Genomic DNA, 18,919 nt, shown 5'->3' on the forward strand with positions numbered 1-18,919 from the left:
GACCATTGTTCACTCCTCCCTTACTGCACACCATCATGAGAGTATTGTTGAGTTACATAAAAGAATGAGATCAGTTATAGAGAGATGTGAATCATCAGTGACCAAAACAACACAGAGACATCATCCATTTCATGTATTTTCAACAATCTAAGAACCAAATCACCAAATTGCTCAAGAGAGTTTGAAATTGATTACCTCGAAGGGTATTTGCAAGTTCCCTGACCTGAAAACACACACACACACACATACAAATGTATCAAATCTGAATCTAAAACTTGAATTTCAAAAAACAAGAGATCATCATTATATAATCCTGATTCCACTAACCTAACAAATATTAGAAGAAAGGCTTTTTAGCTTACTGGGATTGAGTGAAGTAAGAGCAGCGTTATTGTTGAAATTGCAAGCCTCATCAGCCTCACCGTTCTTCAGATAGTAATTATTGAAAACGAACGACGCCATTTTCTGAACATCCGTCGGGTCGTTACAAGGTCCACCTTGCTGAATCGGACCACAATCGGCACCGCCTTGACCACAAGCCCACTCAATCGCAGTCTGTAGTGAAGAATCTTCCGCGTTGTTCTTCGCTACGCACCATAACTCCACTTGCAACACTTGACCTCCGATCTGCGCAGTCGCAACCACCATTAACATCGCCGCCGTCGCAGCGACTAAAGAGAAGCAAGAGACAGTCATAACGAGTATCGCGAAGAAGGTTTTTGGGGGTTTCTTTTTTTTTGCCGTAACCGCTGATTTGAGCAGTGAGCACTTAGAGAGTTACCGTTAAAGGTATCGGAGAAGATGAAAGAGAGAGAGAGAGAGATCTAACAGTGACGAATCTGAAGAGTCTCAATAATTTTGGTGTTTATTTGGATTTAAGCGTTTAGTTGGGTTGGGCCTTTAATTCGGCCCATGAAAGGAGGTAAGTGAGAGACATTAATACCGGCGAATGGAAATTAAGTGCTCGGATTGATGATGTGACTTTTTTTTGATTGGTTGATTTAGTTGAGAAAGGTTTTTTTTTCTTCTTCTTAATGTCATCGTCGCGACCGTGTAATTGACTGACTCTCAAGTTTAAGTATTTCCGAGGAAAGAATCAGCTCTTCTCTATGGCTTCTTCTCCGTCAGATCCAGATGCTCTTTCTGGGAACCCTAGTTTAATTGAGAAACCGAGTTTAGTAGTAGTAGGTGAGCAAGGAAGTGTTTCGTTGGAGAATGCGAATCCCGTCGCCGACAAAGCCCTAAATCTAGAATCAACACAGGACGAAGAAACGCAGAAGAGTTTGCAGGATCCGGAGGAGTCCGAAGCGAGGGATCAGCAATTAGAAGCGTCGATTGAGGAAAGCAGGAACGAAGAAGACGATATGGACGCGCCGCTTGCCGTAAATAACCGCCGCGGAGGTGGGCCGCCGAAGCGGAAGAAAGTGAATCAGAAGAAACGAAAACAGCAGGAGAGGGCCAAGGATAAGTTTCAGGTACTTTTGAAAACTTTGAAGCCGATTGCTTTCGTGCCATGTAAAACCCTAGATTTTGCTCGGCACGAGAAGCTATTGAAGTTGTTAGGTCTGTGGGATTTTGTGCATTTGGAGTTTGATCAAAACATCCGTCAAGATCTAGTGGCGAACCTTGTCGCGTATTATAACTCAGAGGGTAGATGCAGCTATGTGAACGGGCTAAGGATTAATGTCAGCCGTCCTGATTTGGCTCGTGCCTTGAAATTGCCTAAGAAGAAAGAGCTTGATATCACGGAGGAGGAGAGACAACTTCTGGAAAGTGATGAATCAGTAAGGTTTGTTGATGAGTTTCTTTCAACTTGGGTTCTACTGCAGAGAGATGATATGTGGATTATGCCTGTAGAGGTTGTTGATTGGACTAGGGATATAAAGCAAAAGCATTTGGAAAAGTTAGATTGGTCTAAATTGCTCTGGTTAATGGTTGAGAAAGAACTGAAAGCTGAGCCTCTACTCGGCGATTGTTTTTTTGCTTCTCATCTCCAGCTGTTGATCAAAACACAGAAAGAAGATTTACTAAGGGAAACGCCTGAGGTGGATGAGGATGATGACGATGATGATGATGTAAAGGAGGTTGATTTTTTGGTGAAATCGCCGAAAGAAGATTGTTTGGAGGTTAAGGAGGAACATGTTGGTGCTCCAGGGTTAGGAAGGGATGATGGTGCCACCGAGTCAAAAGAAGACAAGTATGTGGACGAACATATGATCGAATTGAATCTCGGGCAAGATGCTGTGTCAGAAATGGTGTCTGAGGAGGAGAGAGGTCCTGTTGAAGGACAGCCAATGGATGTTGAGGAGAATAAGAAAGAAGTGGATGAAAGGTGGGCATGGAATGAAGACACTCATGCTGGTTCTCATTTCCTTCGCCGTTGCAATCTTAGTAGTGCTAGGGAGGAAGACGAAGAGGATCATATCGAAGGATCCATGGAAATGGGTGAAGATGAACCAATTGAAGATGTTGGCGAAGAGGAAGCTGAGGAAGATAAAGAAAAGCATGATGGGGGTTTTCCTTTTTTTCCAAATGGTGTTTCCCTTCATGGAGTTGGCCAAGAGAACCTCATGTTGGGAGATGCATCTCCATTAGGTTATAACTCCGGGTTACAAATTCATGGCAATTCGATTGGTGGTGATTTCCTTGGTTCTAGGGTTGACATGCATATGGCTATGGGTTCAGGTAGTTCTTCTCTGTTTGGGAACGGCAACAACAGGAGGGAGGTTGAACATGAGAACGATATTACTTATCACTCTCATAACCCCGGCAATAAGAGGTTGAGGACCGAAGAACCCTCTTGGGATGATAAACCACCCTCAGGTGAGGTGATGTTTGATCAGATGGCATATTGGATGGAAAAAGCTAGGTTGTCATTTGCTGAAAAAGAGAGAGAGCGTGAACAATCTGTTATGCACCAGCAGTATCTGATGAATGAACTTCAAAGCAAGGCAGCTATGATTCAGGAATTGGAAAGAACCAAGTTTGAGGAGCAACAGAGGAAAGATATGATGATCTACAAGCTTGAGAGTGAGCTTCGTATGATGACAAGTGTAGTAGAGGGTTATCGAAAGGCTTTGAAAGTAACAAAAAAGGCATCAAGAGAGCACAGAAAACATTGCCCTTTGCGCGATGATACACCGGTCTACAAGGATGTCAAAGGTTCGGGAGGTTTGGTGTTGAGCACTACTGAAATTGAAAAGCTGAGATTGAAGCAAGAAGAGGAAGACAGGATAACACGAGCTCTAGCAAAGAGACAGATTGAGGAGTTTGAAAGTCGCTGGCTTAAAATATTTGAAGAACTCAGGGAAACAGTAGAATCGCAAAACGAGAAACTCATCGAGATTGAAAATGAAGCGAAGATTTTGAGAGAAACAGTTTCTGAAAGCAAGAAGAATGAGACATCTGAAGTGGGTGCTGCTACAGAAGAAACAGTTTCGGATTGCAAGAATCATGAGACAGCTGAAGTGGCTGCTGCTACAGAAGAAACTTAAGATGCTCTCAAGGTACGTAATACGTTACTCCTTTACCAAAACTTCCAGCATAACTTTGCCCTTTTTTGTTGAATTGGTTATTAGAACGATGTATCCTCTCCCTATAGTCATTATAGAGGAATCTTGAATTTGCTCGTGAAGTCTGAGTATATTAGATGAGCAGTAAGACACACAATAAAGTACGGATTTAGTAGATGAGCATATATATGCTTAAGATTCTAAATATCTCAAAATGTTCTCTTATTGTTTAACTCCATAGTCATCCCTGATTAATATCCACCTACTTGATTATCTTCTTCTTTCTCCAGTATGGCTTATTGAATTATATACAACTTTTTAGTTACTATATAGCTGATTTGTTGTCTCAATATTGTAGGTTTATGCAAATCGGTGAAGCTTTTGAAGAAGCTCTTTTGAACAAACATCAATTTAGCATCCTCATATTGTATGATAGACAATGATGATCGAATCTAATCTCTTCTTTATCTTCTCTTAGGAAATGTAAACCAACGGTTGTGATCAATGCGAAGTCTTAATTAGCAGTAAACATTCAATCATCTTTGAGTTTTGGTTAACATACTGTGATGAACAACTTGGAGACTCCCCAGTGTTCGGTGTGCGTGTCCAGTCCTTAGTATACATAATCGAGGTCAAATTGATTTAGTGTAGACTTTTGGGCGAATGGTCTGGTTTGTCTGATATACTGTAGTTTGGTATTGGTTCTGTACATATCGAGCTCTAATTGTTGTGTTTAAAGTTTGTTCTCCCAAAAGGAAAAAAATTTATCTATATAGACTAGTAGAAAGGTGTATGTAAGGCTCAATGAGAGGATCGAATAGGTATTGCACTGACATAACTGACAATATCTCGCGTTCATACATTTCCCAATAGGGCCAACACAAGACCACTAACCTATTGTCTTTTTTTTTTCTTTTTTTTTTCCTTTCTTAAGCTTATCCTCAAAAAAATTATTCTTTTAAATTAACCTTGCTAGTGCTACTTTGTAGCTTTCCTCTGTAACTTTTATTCCTTTCACCATTTTTTTACTTTGACCGTCTCGTTTAACTTTCAAAACAAACTAAAAATATAAATTGTTTTGATAAACATTATTATAAAAAAAAGAAAAAAAATATGTAAAGCAGAGGAAACAAAGCCAATCATGTAGCAAGACCGTAGTGGTCCAGCCAAAGGAACATAGCACGTGAACTTACAGCTTAGCTTTCAGATGTCTCCACGTTCTCCCTTTTTCCCTTTTTTCACCCCACATTTTCAGATTTTGACCCACTTTGACCCTAATTTCTCATAAAGGGTTTTTGATTCATAAAAAAAAAAAAGCATAAACTCATTAATCCTTTTTTGTTTATGGTCTGTAATTCAGCAACTTATAATAATATTTGTGACGTGTTTCTGTTAACTGCATATAGTAGTTACCATCTAGATTCTATATGACATCATCTACATGTCCAGTCCCTACGTAGGGAAATGGCTACATTGGCTAGTTAACATCTTACATTTTTTTACCCAAAAAAAAAAAAAAAAATCTTACATTTTCACTTTTGTTTTTCAAAAGGAAATTTAAAGACTGATTATTAAAATCATCTTAATTAATTGATATTTCCTTAACAACGAAATTATATTTCGTTGGAGTTTTTAAGGAATGAGAAATCGCTTTCAGTCACTTCAAATATAAATCTTGAAACTATCTGTGTAAACATTTCATGGTTCCAAAACATTGTTCTTTTTGTCAATCTAAACGAAATATTCATTGTTATATATTTTTATTATATGGATCATGGATGGATGGTACACATTAAAATTTTGAACCATGTTAAAGTGGGACTATTCGATATCTCTATTGACAATAAAATGATGGAAAAACAAATATTCGGGGAAAATACCAATTAGTACACAATGCTTAGACACTCCAACAAAAAAATTGAATAAACAACAAATCAGCTAAATTCTTTTTACATATCATTCCCACTTTCCCCCCNAGAAAAAAAAAAAAAAAATCAGATACACCAAAAGCAAATTCATCACAACTTAAAAAAATGTGATTAGATTAAAATAAAAATAAAAAGTCCTCTTCTTTGATAAATTAATTTCTTGACACAAAGAGGTTTTATAGTCAAGAATCTTTTCGCCATGAAGAGATAAATATCTTAAATGAGAGAACAGCTTTAGACATTGAGGAGCTGTTCTTTCTCAACGGACGGTTTGATATCGGCCGGAGATTGATCGGAAACATTATTCTCCATCTTCTTGATGCTTTGTTGATGATATACTTGTCGAAGTCTCTCTATTTCTCTCTTCAAAGCTTCTTGATGAGCTGTAAAATATTAAAATTTACAACTACTACTGTCAATATAGGCCTAATTAACATGCAATGAAGTGTCACATGTTTCATTTTAATATACATACTTATGTCGTCATATGAGCACACATGTATGGACAGTTGTTCTAGCTTATTAATCAGACTATTATCTAGTGATGTTGTGATCCATGATTACAAGCTAGACCCAAATTATGAAAATGATTTTAGAGATGTCCATAAACCTTTTAAAAGGAATAGAATAGCTACCAAAACAATATATAATTCATGAAATTTTTGTAAGTATATGAATCATGAAGCATGCATTGCCTATATATATTGTCAGTGAGTATTAAATACATGGATTGAAAATCATGACAGTACTAGTAAAAAAACAGAGATTCTACAATTTGATATGGCAAATATATTCAGAGGAATTTATGGGAAATTTGAAGTAAAAGAAATAGGAAATTACCGTCTTTGAAAATCTTATCTTGGGCTAAAGCTGCAATTCGTTGTTTGATAGCGCTATTGTCGACGTTGAGAAGCAATCGCTGGTGATCCAAAAACGCAACTCTTGGCGATAACACTGACACTTCAGTCTTCAGTTTTCCACAATTTAAATGATTTGTTAATTAGTATTTTAATTTTAATTTTGATTACTACACATCATGTATATCCAATTGTGTGTAAAAACTTTACCTGCAATGAAGTAACGCTTCGTTCAAGCTCTGATATGTATTGCAGTTTCCTCACCCTTGACCTCTGTGCTGATTGCCTATTTGCTAAAATTCTGTAGAAAAATTCAGCAAAAAAAAAAAAAACACAAAATTTAGATTTTATCGATGTGACACGCTTTTTTATAACTATTTTTACAAAAAACGGTATATCGAATTTTATCAGATTATTAATTATAACTGTACGTGCATGCATGACCTTCCTTGGGGGTTTTTGGAAATAGTAAATAAGAATATTAATTACCTTTTTACCCTTTTAGGATCGTGAATCCGATTACCGGAGCTTCCACCGGAGTTTTGATTCGCCGACGGACCATCCTGTGGCTCCGTCTTGCACTGGCTTTGGACCTCGTCTGATTCGTTGTAATTGTTTCCGGCGGCGTTGTTTTGGTTGGTTATGTTATTGTCCATGTGATGATCATGATCGGACGGTGGTGCTTCTTTGTTATCATCGTCGCTTAGGCTATTGTGGTCTGACGGCGTAGAGGTGTTGGAGGAGGAACGTGTAGCACCCACATTGCCGTTGAGGTTGTTGCTGTTGTGATGGTGATGATTGTGGTTGTTGTGTACGTCGTCGTTGAACATGGACATGAATTGCTCGTCGTCGAACCTGTCGAAGTGGTGGTTCCCGACGCCGGAGGAAGGTGGTTCGAGGAAAGCGATGGAGTCGCTGATTGAACGACGGTGTGTACCACGGCGAGTCGCTGAGAAGTCGAGAAACTCATCCATCCACGAAGGGTTTTGTTGCTGTGGTCCGGCTGTTGCTGCGGCTGCTGCGGTTGCGGCGATGGAAGGTAGTTTCTGGGAGGAGAAGTCAGGCCAATTTGGCGTCGTCATGGTTGGGATTTTTGGAGGGAGTTGTGCCATTAATGAGAGATTTAATGGCACACTTTTATATTCAAGAATTGAAGAAAAAAAGAAACGAAAGGATCAAGAAGGGAATTTAGATCATCAAAGTTTTAAAACAGAGGAGGGATGAGAAACAAACCAGAGTAACTAAAGTGGCTATGTATAACAAAGAGTAGTTATACAAAACAGAAGTAAGAGATATAGAGAGAGGGATGCATGAGATAAGATAATTTTTATAATATATGAAAAAAGCTAAATAAATTATAGAAATGGATTCGATCTCAAAGGGTTATATCTCAGAGTGGGTCACATGGGGGTAGAGAGAGATCGGACAGCTATGAAACAGCTGTTTCGGAAGAAGAAAAAAAAAAAAGAGGAGAAAAGCTTTAAGATGAGCAAAATGGAGAATCAGGCAGCACGTGCTCTTAGTGAACCCCTCCTCCCCTTGATTTGTCTTCGCTAAATTCTTTGGTTAGAGACTTTTCTTTTTTTTTTTCTCTACTAAAACAATGTATATTGTATGTATGATATAATATTATATGAATCCTTTGGAAACATTCTTATGTTTCTCTCTTTCACATGCCCCCGCTCTTCCCTCATCCTTTCTCCGCCGTTCGATCATTTCATCCGCCTTGTTTTCTGGCCGTCCGACGAGCTGACACTTGGCCTAATGCTACCGGAAATATCATATGAATTTAATATGAATACTATGTGTATACCACGAACCGATTGAAGAGTACACTTGTAAGTTTAGTTTCTGACATTCAAAGATTGAACATACATATACATATATATATATATCATTAAACTGTTATCATTTGAGTCATTATATAGTAAACACGTACAGCTTTCTCTTATCACTTAGTTTAACTCGCAATTACACCTAAATGCTTATAAGGTTATATAACACAGTGTGTATGGAGTATGGACATTAATGAGTTGAAGGCATAAGAGTGGCCACTTTATCAAATGACAAAGAAGAATAGTCCAATACAATTAATACACTTCTCTTTCTGTCCTTCACATGTACAATTTAGTTTATATATAGAAGCTTGTGTATATATAAACAATCAAAGAATTAACTCCCTCAATACTATAAACAATCAAATAGCAAGAAAACCAATCATCAGTTGTAAGTTGTAACATATATATAGAAAATTATGACAGTGCTATGCTAATTTAGGGGAGAAAAGCATTATAAAATATAAGAGAGAAGAATGAATTTAGTGGGAGGCTGAGAGTAGTGGAAGAGTGGAGAGATAGAGAGAAATGAGCTGTTGAAAGAAAAGGAGAAGTGAAGAAGGAACCATGTTCATGTGTCAGAACATGTGCTTTGTTTTTATTTTGTATAATATTTTGTGACTTGTGAGACCTCTCCCTCTCTATTTTTGCTTCTCCCCAAACCAAAGCCCCATGTAGGCCAATCTATTTGATTATTTGTTTATAAAACAGAAGATCATTTATTGGATCGAAATTTTGTATATAGATGATGAAAAAGGAAACTAAAAAAATATAAACTTTTATAAAATAGATGCCTAATGAGAACGAAAAAAAATGTAAAGAAGAACTTGTTTCGGTTCAAATTAGATTGCTACAATAGGTATGTATGTATTAAAAATATAAGTTGTTAAAACAAAATTGTATGCATCTAGCTAGAAGAAAAAATAAAGGTTATGAAATTATTTCCTAGTTCTAAGTTTTTCAATGGTTCGTTCAAACTGTCTATTGTTTCACTATTCATATGATACATACAATTCAATTTAAATGTTTTTAATACACTTTTTACTCCAAACAATCCAAACATCAATGGTGGTCCTCTAACATAGTACTCTAAGAATATTCTCTTTAATTTCTACATAAGACCAAACTACAAAATTTCTACAACAAGCCCGGCAAAAATAATTCTAAAAGCTACGAGAAAATGGAATTCGACGATAATTAGTAGATTTGAAATAACAATTTAACCAAAGTATTGGACGTAGAATGAGGGCACCTTTTGGCCAACGAAAATAAAACTTTAAAAAAACTCAATTAGTGGAAATTATATAGCATATACGGCATTGGCGAATCATATGATTAGTTTAAAGGATATAAATAAAGTGCATTATCAAATAAAAAATTAGTTAAAGAGGTGAAAATTAAAAACAAATATAAAAAGACATGTCGAAAACTGTTTTCTTTTTGAGTTTATACCCGAATTCAAGTTTCTCTTGAAGAGGAAACTTCGTATCAAAAGATAAATACCATGTTGGTCTGAAGTTACTATGTTTGGTCTGAAGTTACCATGTTTGGTCTGAAGTTAATTTTACATATTAAAAAAAACAAGAGAATTTCCGGTATACAGAAAAAAAAGAAGTAAGAAGTACACAATAAAATAAGTATACTAGTAGAGTAGTAGGCGTAGTAATGTTTGATTTCACCAAAAAGAAAAAAAAAAAGTGGTAATAATGTTTGCACAATTAGTCATTATATAAAAACTGAAAGTGGTTGCCTATGAATACAAACATGTTCATGCGTGCTTCCATGTGCTTCTCCTCACATTCTTAGGGTTGTTATTGGAGAGATGAAATCTAAATTCATATGAAATTGTAAATTCTAAAAATTAAAACGCTTGGATTTTGAAATAACATGTTTCTCTTTGGATTTGAATCATTCTATTTTGCACTATCAAATCCACTCAAATCCATTTACAATATAACGTGGATTTTGAAATCCAAAAATAAATCATTAACTGAATAACATGAGATTTTAAGAAGTATTTGTAAATCATAAAACCAATAACACATAATTTTGATAAGTATTTTAAAATCAATGATTGAATAACACGTGATTTTTGTTTGGATTTTCAAATCCATTAAAATCATGGAACCAATAACTCCCTCTTAATCCACCCAATTCTGCTTCACATATGCATATATATATATATGCACATATCTTATATATGCATACTGTGGTCCGCAAGGTTTTGTATAATATATTATTTTGTTTTTTTTGAAAAAGATATATTATTATATATTGTTTACGGTTCACAAATACTTATTCTTTTTTTTAATAACACAAAATATTTTTCAATAATTTATAAGAAAATACCGTACGTAAAATATGAGATAATTGAGAAAAATATAAGCAAAAGAGATTAAAAGTAAGTTATCTTTAATCTAAATCCATTGAAAAACAAACAACAGCTCGAATGTATGGATAAAAAGATGGGTTTATTTCCAAGTATTATGGAGAAACGGAGAAATGAATTGCACAAATTTCAAAAATGCATTTTACTAGTAGTAGCTTAGGAGTAATATCTTGATGACCAGCAAAATGATTGAGCATTGAGAATCGCAATATCTGACAAGACCAATCAAATGTGACAGATTATTCGATACACTAGTAATTAATGTAGGCTTAAGGCTTCATGTCATGGCACCAAATTGTTAAAAAAAGCTAGTAACTCGTGTTTTAGTTGAAGAGTAATTAAATTACAAAAATTTATTTTCAGTACTGTACATCTTGTTTTTAGATTTTCCGTATAAGCCAAAATACGTTCTGTGGAATCTTTCATCTAAATTAATACTAACAATGTACATATATATATGATCAGAAGCAAACCAAAACAATAAAAATTGTAATAAATAAGAATGTGGAGGTAGAAAGAACACAAAAACATACGGAATCTTCCGTAACGATTCGTACATGTTTTTTCACTGTCATATAAGGTCACACAAATCACAAGAGTACTGCATCTTTTCCGATCCAATTCCTATTTAATTGCAACCAAATCACTAAACTTTATAATATAGTGATTATATATATATATACATATGTATATGGATCACGCGTTTGTTTTCTGCGAATTATACATCTGACAATGACATGAACAAAGATACATGGTAAAAACAAGTGTGATGGTTTTTATCGTACCATTTGTTTTCGTGAAATATATAAATTTATTTAAAATCGTAGGTATTTCTTAACTGATGGATGATTCACACGGAAGTTACGCGTTCACAGCCATATAACTTTAATATAAAAAAAAAGAGAAGAAAAGCATCGAATTTTTAATATAGTTCAACTTGTGACTAATCATTATGCATGTTACTGTGTTTTTGTGAATTGGGGAAAAAAGCTTGATCTAAAAGAATAATAATCAAAAGGCAGTTTGTATATATGATAACAGTATATAATATAAGGTGGGAGCATAAGTAACGTGAAGGCAGTTTGATCTGTCGGGAAATTTCTTTTATACTTTATGCGGTCCTAATTGAAATTAGATAAGGTAAAGTATAGTTTTAGTTTAAACTCGTGAACTCATCATTTTCTTACAAGAATCCGGCTTCTGCACCGTCACAAAACAGTTTATATGTATATTTTTGGTTGTTATATTGTGATTTTATTTATTTATTGAGCTATTTCATTTTTTTTAAACGGTATATGACTTTTTTAGAGCCCTTATTAAACCTTTTTATTTACATTTTATTTTTTAAGTTTCTTATAAATTATAGTATTGTTAGAAGTATCTTAAATTAAAGGGGCAATTATCTTTTATATAGTATGGGTTGTTGAAAGTATTTTTAAGATTTTTTTTTGTTTTTTGTTTTTTCTTTTGTTTTTGTGTTTTGTTATGTTTTAAGGGGCAAAGTCGTAAATACAATCATCTTTCTCCGGCGAAGATCCAATATATGACCCGACTCGGTAACCTGGGCTGTAGTTAGTTGGGCCCTTTTCAAAGTCCAAATAATTTCTTTTGAAAGCCCAAATAATTTCGTAAGAAAAAGTCTCCGTCTTATTACGTCGATCGCTTCCTTCCTCCTCCTCACCGTCGATCAGCCTCCAACGCCGCCTCGTCGCCGTCATCAAGCTCTTACCTTCTCACCCCCAGCTTCGGTAGGTTCTCTTCTTTGGTTTCGTCGTTTCAGTCTCTGATCTCCCTTAGCTTGATCCTAGGGAATGGAAGAATGTTTCTGTTATGTTCATCTCCAATGTGGATTCATGAATCTGCGAATTTGGGCAAACACGAGTTTCATCAAACTGATTTTCAATTCTACAGTTGTTATTCGTATTCTGAGTTTGATTTGCTTACAAAGTTTGAAACTTTTTGTTTACTTGTCTGCTCTGTTCATTCTTTAAATTGAACAAGTCTCTGAGCTCCTCACCTTAAACGAGTTAAGTTCGACTTATTTGTATGAATTTGATCCATCATGAAACAATTAAGACTTATTATTTGTTAGACTTGATCAGTCTTGTTTTTATTACTTTCTTCTTGGGGCTTCTCCATTTATATGCTGAAAACTTTGAATTGATTCAAATGTCATCTATGGTGTCAGATGGCATGGCTTGTGGTTTCTGTTTCTCTGATTGTTATCTGGGTGGCTTCTTTATGCAAAATTTTCTTCGGAGCAACATCTAGCTCCCGAGCCACTATTCTTGATGATGGCAAGTAGCCAGAAACCGGTTTTTTCACTATTTGATTACTCATTTACGTTAACTTTTGATGCAGAATTTGATATCTCATTGTCTTTGGATTTCAGGTAAAAACCCTCAAAAGAAAAATGTTATGTTCGTTATAGCACATCCTGATGATGAGTCAATGTAAGTTTTTGAGCTTGATTGATCGAAATGTCGAGATTAGTAATTTCTGTTTTGCTGAGAGATTGGTCTTTGACGTTTCTTGACAGGTTCTTTTCTCCAACGATAAACTACTTAACTTCCAATGTTTACAATCTTCACATATTATGCTTGTCTACAGGTAATATGCCTTATCATACTTTTTAGGTGGCTGTATTACTTTCCTTTTCAAAGTTGTGGAATTGGTTAGTAAAAGGATGCTACTGAAATGCAGTTTGGAATTCATTTTGGACACTATAGATGAATTTGTATATTTCAGGTAACGCTGATGGTATGGGAAACATTAGGAAAAATGAGCTGCATCAAGCGTGTGCAGTGCTCAAGGTAATCCAATTTGACAAAGAAAGGATCTGTGTTTCTTGTCCTTGCAGTAAAAACGTGTTTGCTAATAATATATATATCGAACGTGATGCAGGTTCCGCTTCAACAGTTAAAAGTTCTGGACCATCCAAATTTACAGGTCAGTGCAAATATATCTCCCCAGTACATTGTTTATCATTTGAGGGAATACGTATATTATATCCTCTCGCTCAGGATGGCTTTGGGCAAGTATGGAACCATGATTTGCTAACAGAAATTATCGAAGAAGAAGTCACTAAACACGATATCCACACGGTATGACTTGGCTCTTAACTTAGAATTATTTCCGCATCTGATTCTCTGTGAGCTGCTTTCAGATCATAACATTCGATAACTATGGTGTTTCTGGTCATTGCAATCACCGAGATGTGCATCGTGGAGTATTGTACGTTAAGACTTCTTTCTATTCCGTAGTCATGAAATCGCAGAATCCTTCCTAATCACTGTGTTGTACGTGCAGAACGTTCTTGCTGACTAATTCAGGAAGACATATCAAAGCTTGGGAACTCGTAAGTCGTTACTTTATTTTCTTGGAACTGAAAGGTATCCTGCAAGCTCTCTTACGATTCAGCTAAAAGATTACATGCTTTGTATACCAGGTAAGCCTAAATATCTTTCGCAAGTACTGTGGACCTGTTGACATTTGGCTGTCAATTTTATCCGCCAAAAAACATCCAAGTAATGTAATCATCATAAACGAGCAGCCTTGGAAAAGCTTCAAAGCAATGGCACAACATTTAAGCCAATGGGTTTGGTATGTCTCCACCAGATATGATATACTTACTTTTTTATCTGTGACCATGATGAATGTGAATGGTAAAACTGAAACATGAACCTCTGTTTTTTTCTTTGTTTGTGATTGTGCAGGTTTCGGAAGCTTTTTGTTTCGTTTTCAAGCTACACATACACGAATACACTTAATAGAATCATTCCTTGAGTCAGATTTTGAGGCTACTCAGCTAACGAGCACTTGTCTGAGGCAATGGTTAAACAATTTTGAACAAATACGGTAGCTTGTAATGTTGGATCATTGACGATTTATTGATTTGGCATTCTGTATAATTATTTTGTGTAAAACACTTGACTCATTCAGATGCAAACAGTCACAAAAGCTTTGCCAAGTTGAAGCATAAGACATAGAGCCACCTTATTTTTATTTCCTTTAATAACAAAAACCAATGTACATATATTTTTATTTGAGAGTAATGTAATTCAGCCAGAAGTAAACAAATTTTATGTAGGAAATAGGAATTTCAATGTCAAACCTAAAATGCTCATCATCTGTCTGCAATACAACTCTTCTTGTCAAAATTCTCACCTTAATTCAACATTTAGCTTCTTTTCCACCTCAACACGCACTTTGCTCTGCATTTCGATAAATCACCATTTCAAAACCCGTTTAACACTTAACAACATATAACAACATATAACAACACAAATGCTACTTTCCTATTACGACTTTTCTTATGGTTGGTTATTTGAAATAGTGTCCTTTCAGCTAAAAAAGGTTTTGACATCCTTACTCGTTAATAAGTGCCTTTTTCTCAATGTTATATCCCGGATTAATGTAGAACGGAGACACAAATACGATTACCTGCAAATCATTGACCTCCTCGTCCGTAAGAGAGCGCTCCATTGAACGGAACACGATTCTGTAACAATGACTCGTCATCCCTTTCTTATTTGTGAATTTGTCAATTAACTTCACCTGCACATGGATGATAAAGGCTATAAACAATCACTCTGAAGAACGTGATGATAAAGCTGAAAATTAGCTCGATTCTTGGTATTTTCTCCTGACCAATAAAAAGATAAGGTATGTACCTCTTCAGCAAGATCCCCAGCAATTCCTCTAACAACTTCACAAAAGTTATTCTCTGTGAATGCATCACTAATCCAGAAACTGATGTCCTTGTAACAAGGAGGATACTGCAGAACAAGATTTCAGTTGCCATCGTTAAAACTTGGAAGACAAATTGGTCTTAAACTAAACTTCATTTGACTACAAGACATGGACATGAAGATGGAAAGAAATGTTTAACCTTTGAATATGGCTTGAATTTGACTCCAAGTTCTCCTTTTCCAAACTGCATGTACCATCAAATACATTGATGTGAGAAAAGTAAGTCACATTATAGATGATTAATCTCCTTTTTTTAAGTTGTCACCAAAGTAATTACCTGGGTAGTGAATCGTTCATCGGATGACCAGAAAAGTCTTATATCAGGGATGTCAAACAAAACCATAGCAAGTCTCTCAAGTCCAAGTCCGAAGGCCCACGCAACCTTATCTTCTAATCCACTTTGTTTCAAAATTACTTGCTCGGTCACCCCACAGCCCAAAACCTCCAACCAGTCTTCCTGAATCGATAACCAGATACAGCTTACGTTAGTCGAGAAACTGACGTTTGTGTTAGATGCTATAATTTCCTTCATAGAAGACTGGTTGGAGGTTTTGGGCTATCATCTTTGGGATAAGAAGACCACACAAAAATAGAAGTATGTCTCTTTAAAGCATAGTTATGCAATATATCAGAAAGGAAAACGAAAGATTACCTTAAAATATATTTCAAGCTCAAAAGATGGATTGGTAAATGGGAAGTATGTATTAACCCATCTCATCTCCACAGAACCTGGCAGCCAAAATATGAAGTTCATATCAAACAGTTTCATATACATTTCCCCACTTTCTTTTGAAGTTAATGAGAACATCATCCTACACTATACAATAAACCATCTTCCATGTAATTTAGATTGTATAATGGAACTTAACGTACCAAATAAGTGGCGTGCCAATCCCTCGAGACATTTCTTTAAATCCTCAGCGGCATATAAAGTGGGATCCATGCCAGACTCGTTCCAGTCCTCAGGAGAGAAAACACAAAAACCTTCCATCTGTATAGATAGAACGAAAACATAAACATCTAGTATAAGAAACACGTGAAGTCTAGCAAAACAGCCAAAGTAGAAAAACAGAGGGACCTCGAGAATAGAACACCTGATGGAAAACCGGATAATGAGTAGAATCAATAGAATCTCTACGGTAAACATCCCCAGTAACAAGGAAACGACTATGACCTTTCCTCAACAGCTCAGCTTGGTGAGCACTTGTATGGCATCTCAAAACAGTTTGGGGGTCGACATAGTACGTGTCATTAAGGCTTCTGCTTACATGATCAGCAGGAACTAGCACATCATCGAAGTTCTGGTACCAAAAAAACCCCCAAAGAATAATTACATTGAAAACCAAGTGATATGTCCGAAAAGAAAAATACAAACTTTGAGTATGGACAACTTACTTGCTTTGTGGTAACAATTGGGGAAAGGTCTTCGAACTTCTCAAACTTTTCAGCGTAATTGGAATCAAAGTAGCTGTATATAGCATTCTTTAAGATCCCAATCGGATGCTTATTTCTTCTGTGTAGCTGCATTCCTATCTTAGAGAAAATCGAGTCTGGTACATTGTTTGTAGGATCATCATCTTTCACCACATCTGCGAAGTGTACATTGAACACATCACTAAGAGTATTAAAAGATATTAAATTTAACATCCCAGAACGAGCTTCAGCTAAAATGAAACAACTTTTAAAAAGTCAAATCTTATAACGAACGAACCATTTCTAGCAACTGTGACGCCACCAATATCAACAGCAGAGACGATTGGGTACCGCCGCTGCTTCTTCATTTTAGGGAGTCGTGGAGAATACACGGCGGTTGAGGAAAACGAAGAAGCGAATGAGAACCGCTTTAAGCCATTGCTAGAGAGAAGAACCACTGAAGCTCGACTGAAGATAGTGGAGTGAACTGAGAAAATAGTCATGGCGTCTCCAAATCCTGAGAGTTAAAACACCGTCGATGAAAAGAAGAGGAGACAAGTCTCCGATATGAAGAGAATCGCGGCGGCGATTGGCGGCTGTAAAGAGAAGAGGAGAAAATCTCCGATGAGTGGGAGAGATGATGACGTGTCGAATTAGAAAGCAGTAGGGTTTTGGAAATTTTTATGGATTGAATCGTGTGACTTTACTATTTTACCCCTTTCCTTGAATTGAGGAAAATTGCGTATTGAGCACTTTGATTTTTCATAATTCAGGTATTGCACCTTGATGTTTTTTTTCAACACCTACCTACCTTTTATATATATACTTTTCCCATCTTGATGTGGGTTTTATTGAGTAAAGATTGAGATAAAAGTTAATGACCAAAAGTAAAATCAGGAACGACATTTTCAATGTAAGAAGAATATCGAATTATGGTTTATGAGATAATAATGGTCCAAGCCTAAACGAACACAGATCTCTTCTCTTCAGCAGTTAACATATCTGGTTACATCTGAAACTTCTCTACAAGTAACAAGCTTTAAAAAGCTTTGCAAAGAAACAGAACCATCTATGAGGTTTTTAGTTCTGTTACGGGTATCTTCTGATCAGTAGTACTCTGCCAGCACATGTAGTTGAAGAGCCAAGCAAACCCTCTTGGCTTAAGAACCTCTTCATTAGGGGGCTTAGAAATCTGTTCATTAAGCGGCTTAGAAAGCTCTTCATGAAGCAAGCTGCATCTTTGTTTCACCTCTTCAATTTCTTTCTCCATCTTCTCATGTTTTTGTCTGATTTCCTGGTAAACATAAGCACAGTAGTTAACATATGATATCCCAAAGAGATGCAAATAGAGACATCATAGTTAACATGTGGGGAATAGAAGAGCTCACAGCTAGTTCTTGTTGTCTCTTCTCTTCTTTTTTCGCTTCTCCTCTAGCATTTCTCTGCACCTCGTAGACAAGAGCCCCACCTGCAACCTTAAGAAGAGAACAATCTATTTCAGAACCAATTGAATTGATGAAAACAAGTTCAATTAAGGCGAGGCAGATGATCTTTATTGATGTAATAAATGACTTCAACTGCAGGGAATCTTGTAGATGCAGAACAACTTCATTGATACAATCAATATAACTAAAGTCTCCTTTGAGGAGTCCTTAAGCAATCAAAATCTATTAAAAGACATAAGATACCGTGAAGGCGAAGAGTTCCCCAAGAAGATCAGCAGCGGCTTGAACAGCTCGCTCTTCGTTTAAAGGGCGAATAACTGCATCAGTCACACGACCAGAAGCACGTCTTTGTAACTTTGTTGTAAATCTGTGATTCGCCTGTCACAAATTTTGAGCAACACACACAAAAAAAAAATGTAAATCAATTTAGAAGCTTTTTCATAAACCCTTGATTCAAAAAATCAGGAATTTTTTGGCTATCTCCAACAATATCAAGAGAGAAACTTTATGCAATCAGATCACAGGTATACCAAAGATCATAACCAAAGATCATAACCAAAGATCGGAGCTTTTGGGGGTTTAAGTTTTATACCTGTGCAATGTTGATGATGAATTGACGGAATCTGGGGTGAACACCAGCTTCTTTTTTAAGGCGATTAGCGATGGGTTTGCAGATAGTTCGAAGAGCTAGGGTTCCTAGCTTCAGAAGCGGCAGGACCATGGTCTGTTGCACCAGAGACTTCGGCTGGCTCATGGAGAGAAGAAAGGTTTTAGCTTTGGGGTTTTTA

The 18,919-nt window shown here is 36.1% G+C and overlaps 6 protein-coding genes across 9 annotated transcripts in view; 2 read left to right on the top strand and 4 right to left on the bottom strand.

Annotated features, from left to right (window-relative positions):
* LOC104781727 (PLASMODESMATA CALLOSE-BINDING PROTEIN 5-like) overlaps positions 1-867 on the bottom strand; it is a 2,272-nt gene extending 1,405 nt beyond the window's left edge. Inside the window, exons 1-2 of one of the 3 annotated variants that reach the window (XM_010506459.2) lie at positions 363-867; positions 196-223 (exon numbers count right to left, since the gene is read on the bottom strand). In XM_010506459.2, coding sequence (XP_010504761.1) covers positions 196-223; positions 363-696 — 362 coding nt within the window. In that variant the 5' untranslated portion in view covers positions 697-867. The remainder of the gene's footprint in view (positions 1-195; positions 224-362) is intronic. The other 2 variants (XM_010506458.2, XM_010506460.2) reach the window with 2 other exon arrangements.
* On the top strand, positions 984-4,051 carry LOC104781726. The gene is made up of 2 exons (XM_010506457.2): positions 984-3,506; positions 3,871-4,051. Exon 1 carries the CDS (start codon positions 1,110-1,112, stop codon positions 3,492-3,494), a length of 2,385 nt encoding a protein of 794 aa, XP_010504759.1. The 5' UTR covers positions 984-1,109; the 3' UTR covers positions 3,495-3,506; positions 3,871-4,051.
* On the bottom strand, positions 5,527-7,748 carry LOC104781728 (basic leucine zipper 61-like). Its single transcript, XM_010506461.2, has 4 exons — positions 6,787-7,748; positions 6,508-6,598; positions 6,281-6,407; positions 5,527-5,823 (listed from the first exon to the last, which is right to left on the bottom strand). Exons 1-4 carry the CDS (start codon positions 7,407-7,409, stop codon positions 5,675-5,677), a joined length of 990 nt encoding a protein of 329 aa, XP_010504763.1. The 5' UTR covers positions 7,410-7,748; the 3' UTR covers positions 5,527-5,674.
* LOC104781731 (probable N-acetylglucosaminyl-phosphatidylinositol de-N-acetylase) lies at positions 12,162-14,503 on the top strand. Of its 2 annotated transcripts, XM_010506463.1 has the most exons (11): positions 12,162-12,269; positions 12,710-12,818; positions 12,914-12,974; positions 13,061-13,131; positions 13,270-13,334; positions 13,426-13,470; positions 13,545-13,625; positions 13,688-13,755; positions 13,831-13,879; positions 13,970-14,124; positions 14,238-14,503. In XM_010506463.1, exons 2-11 carry the CDS (start codon positions 12,710-12,712, stop codon positions 14,305-14,307), a joined length of 774 nt encoding a protein of 257 aa, XP_010504765.1. In that variant the 5' UTR covers positions 12,162-12,269; the 3' UTR covers positions 14,308-14,503. The 2 variants fall into 2 exon arrangements, with proteins under 2 accessions (XP_010504765.1, XP_010504766.1); XM_010506464.1 differs by lacking the exon at positions 12,710-12,818 and having other exon boundaries at positions 12,165-12,269.
* LOC104781730 (phenylalanine--tRNA ligase, chloroplastic/mitochondrial-like) lies at positions 14,508-17,356 on the bottom strand. The gene is made up of 10 exons (XM_010506462.2): positions 16,985-17,356; positions 16,669-16,862; positions 16,368-16,574; positions 16,147-16,264; positions 15,926-16,002; positions 15,551-15,730; positions 15,413-15,457; positions 15,195-15,299; positions 14,965-15,078; positions 14,508-14,735 (listed from the first exon to the last, which is right to left on the bottom strand). Exons 1-10 carry the CDS (start codon positions 17,187-17,189, stop codon positions 14,685-14,687), a joined length of 1,296 nt encoding a protein of 431 aa, XP_010504764.1. The 5' UTR covers positions 17,190-17,356; the 3' UTR covers positions 14,508-14,684.
* On the bottom strand, positions 17,580-18,912 carry LOC104781732 (OPA3-like protein). The gene is made up of 4 exons (XM_010506466.2): positions 18,724-18,912; positions 18,375-18,509; positions 18,075-18,161; positions 17,580-17,980 (listed from the first exon to the last, which is right to left on the bottom strand). Exons 1-4 carry the CDS (start codon positions 18,883-18,885, stop codon positions 17,756-17,758), a joined length of 609 nt encoding a protein of 202 aa, XP_010504768.1. The 5' UTR covers positions 18,886-18,912; the 3' UTR covers positions 17,580-17,755.

This window comes from Camelina sativa, chromosome 4, assembly GCF_000633955.1.
Source record: "Camelina sativa cultivar DH55 chromosome 4, Cs, whole genome shotgun sequence".
NCBI classification, from domain to species: domain Eukaryota; kingdom Viridiplantae; phylum Streptophyta; class Magnoliopsida; order Brassicales; family Brassicaceae; genus Camelina; species Camelina sativa.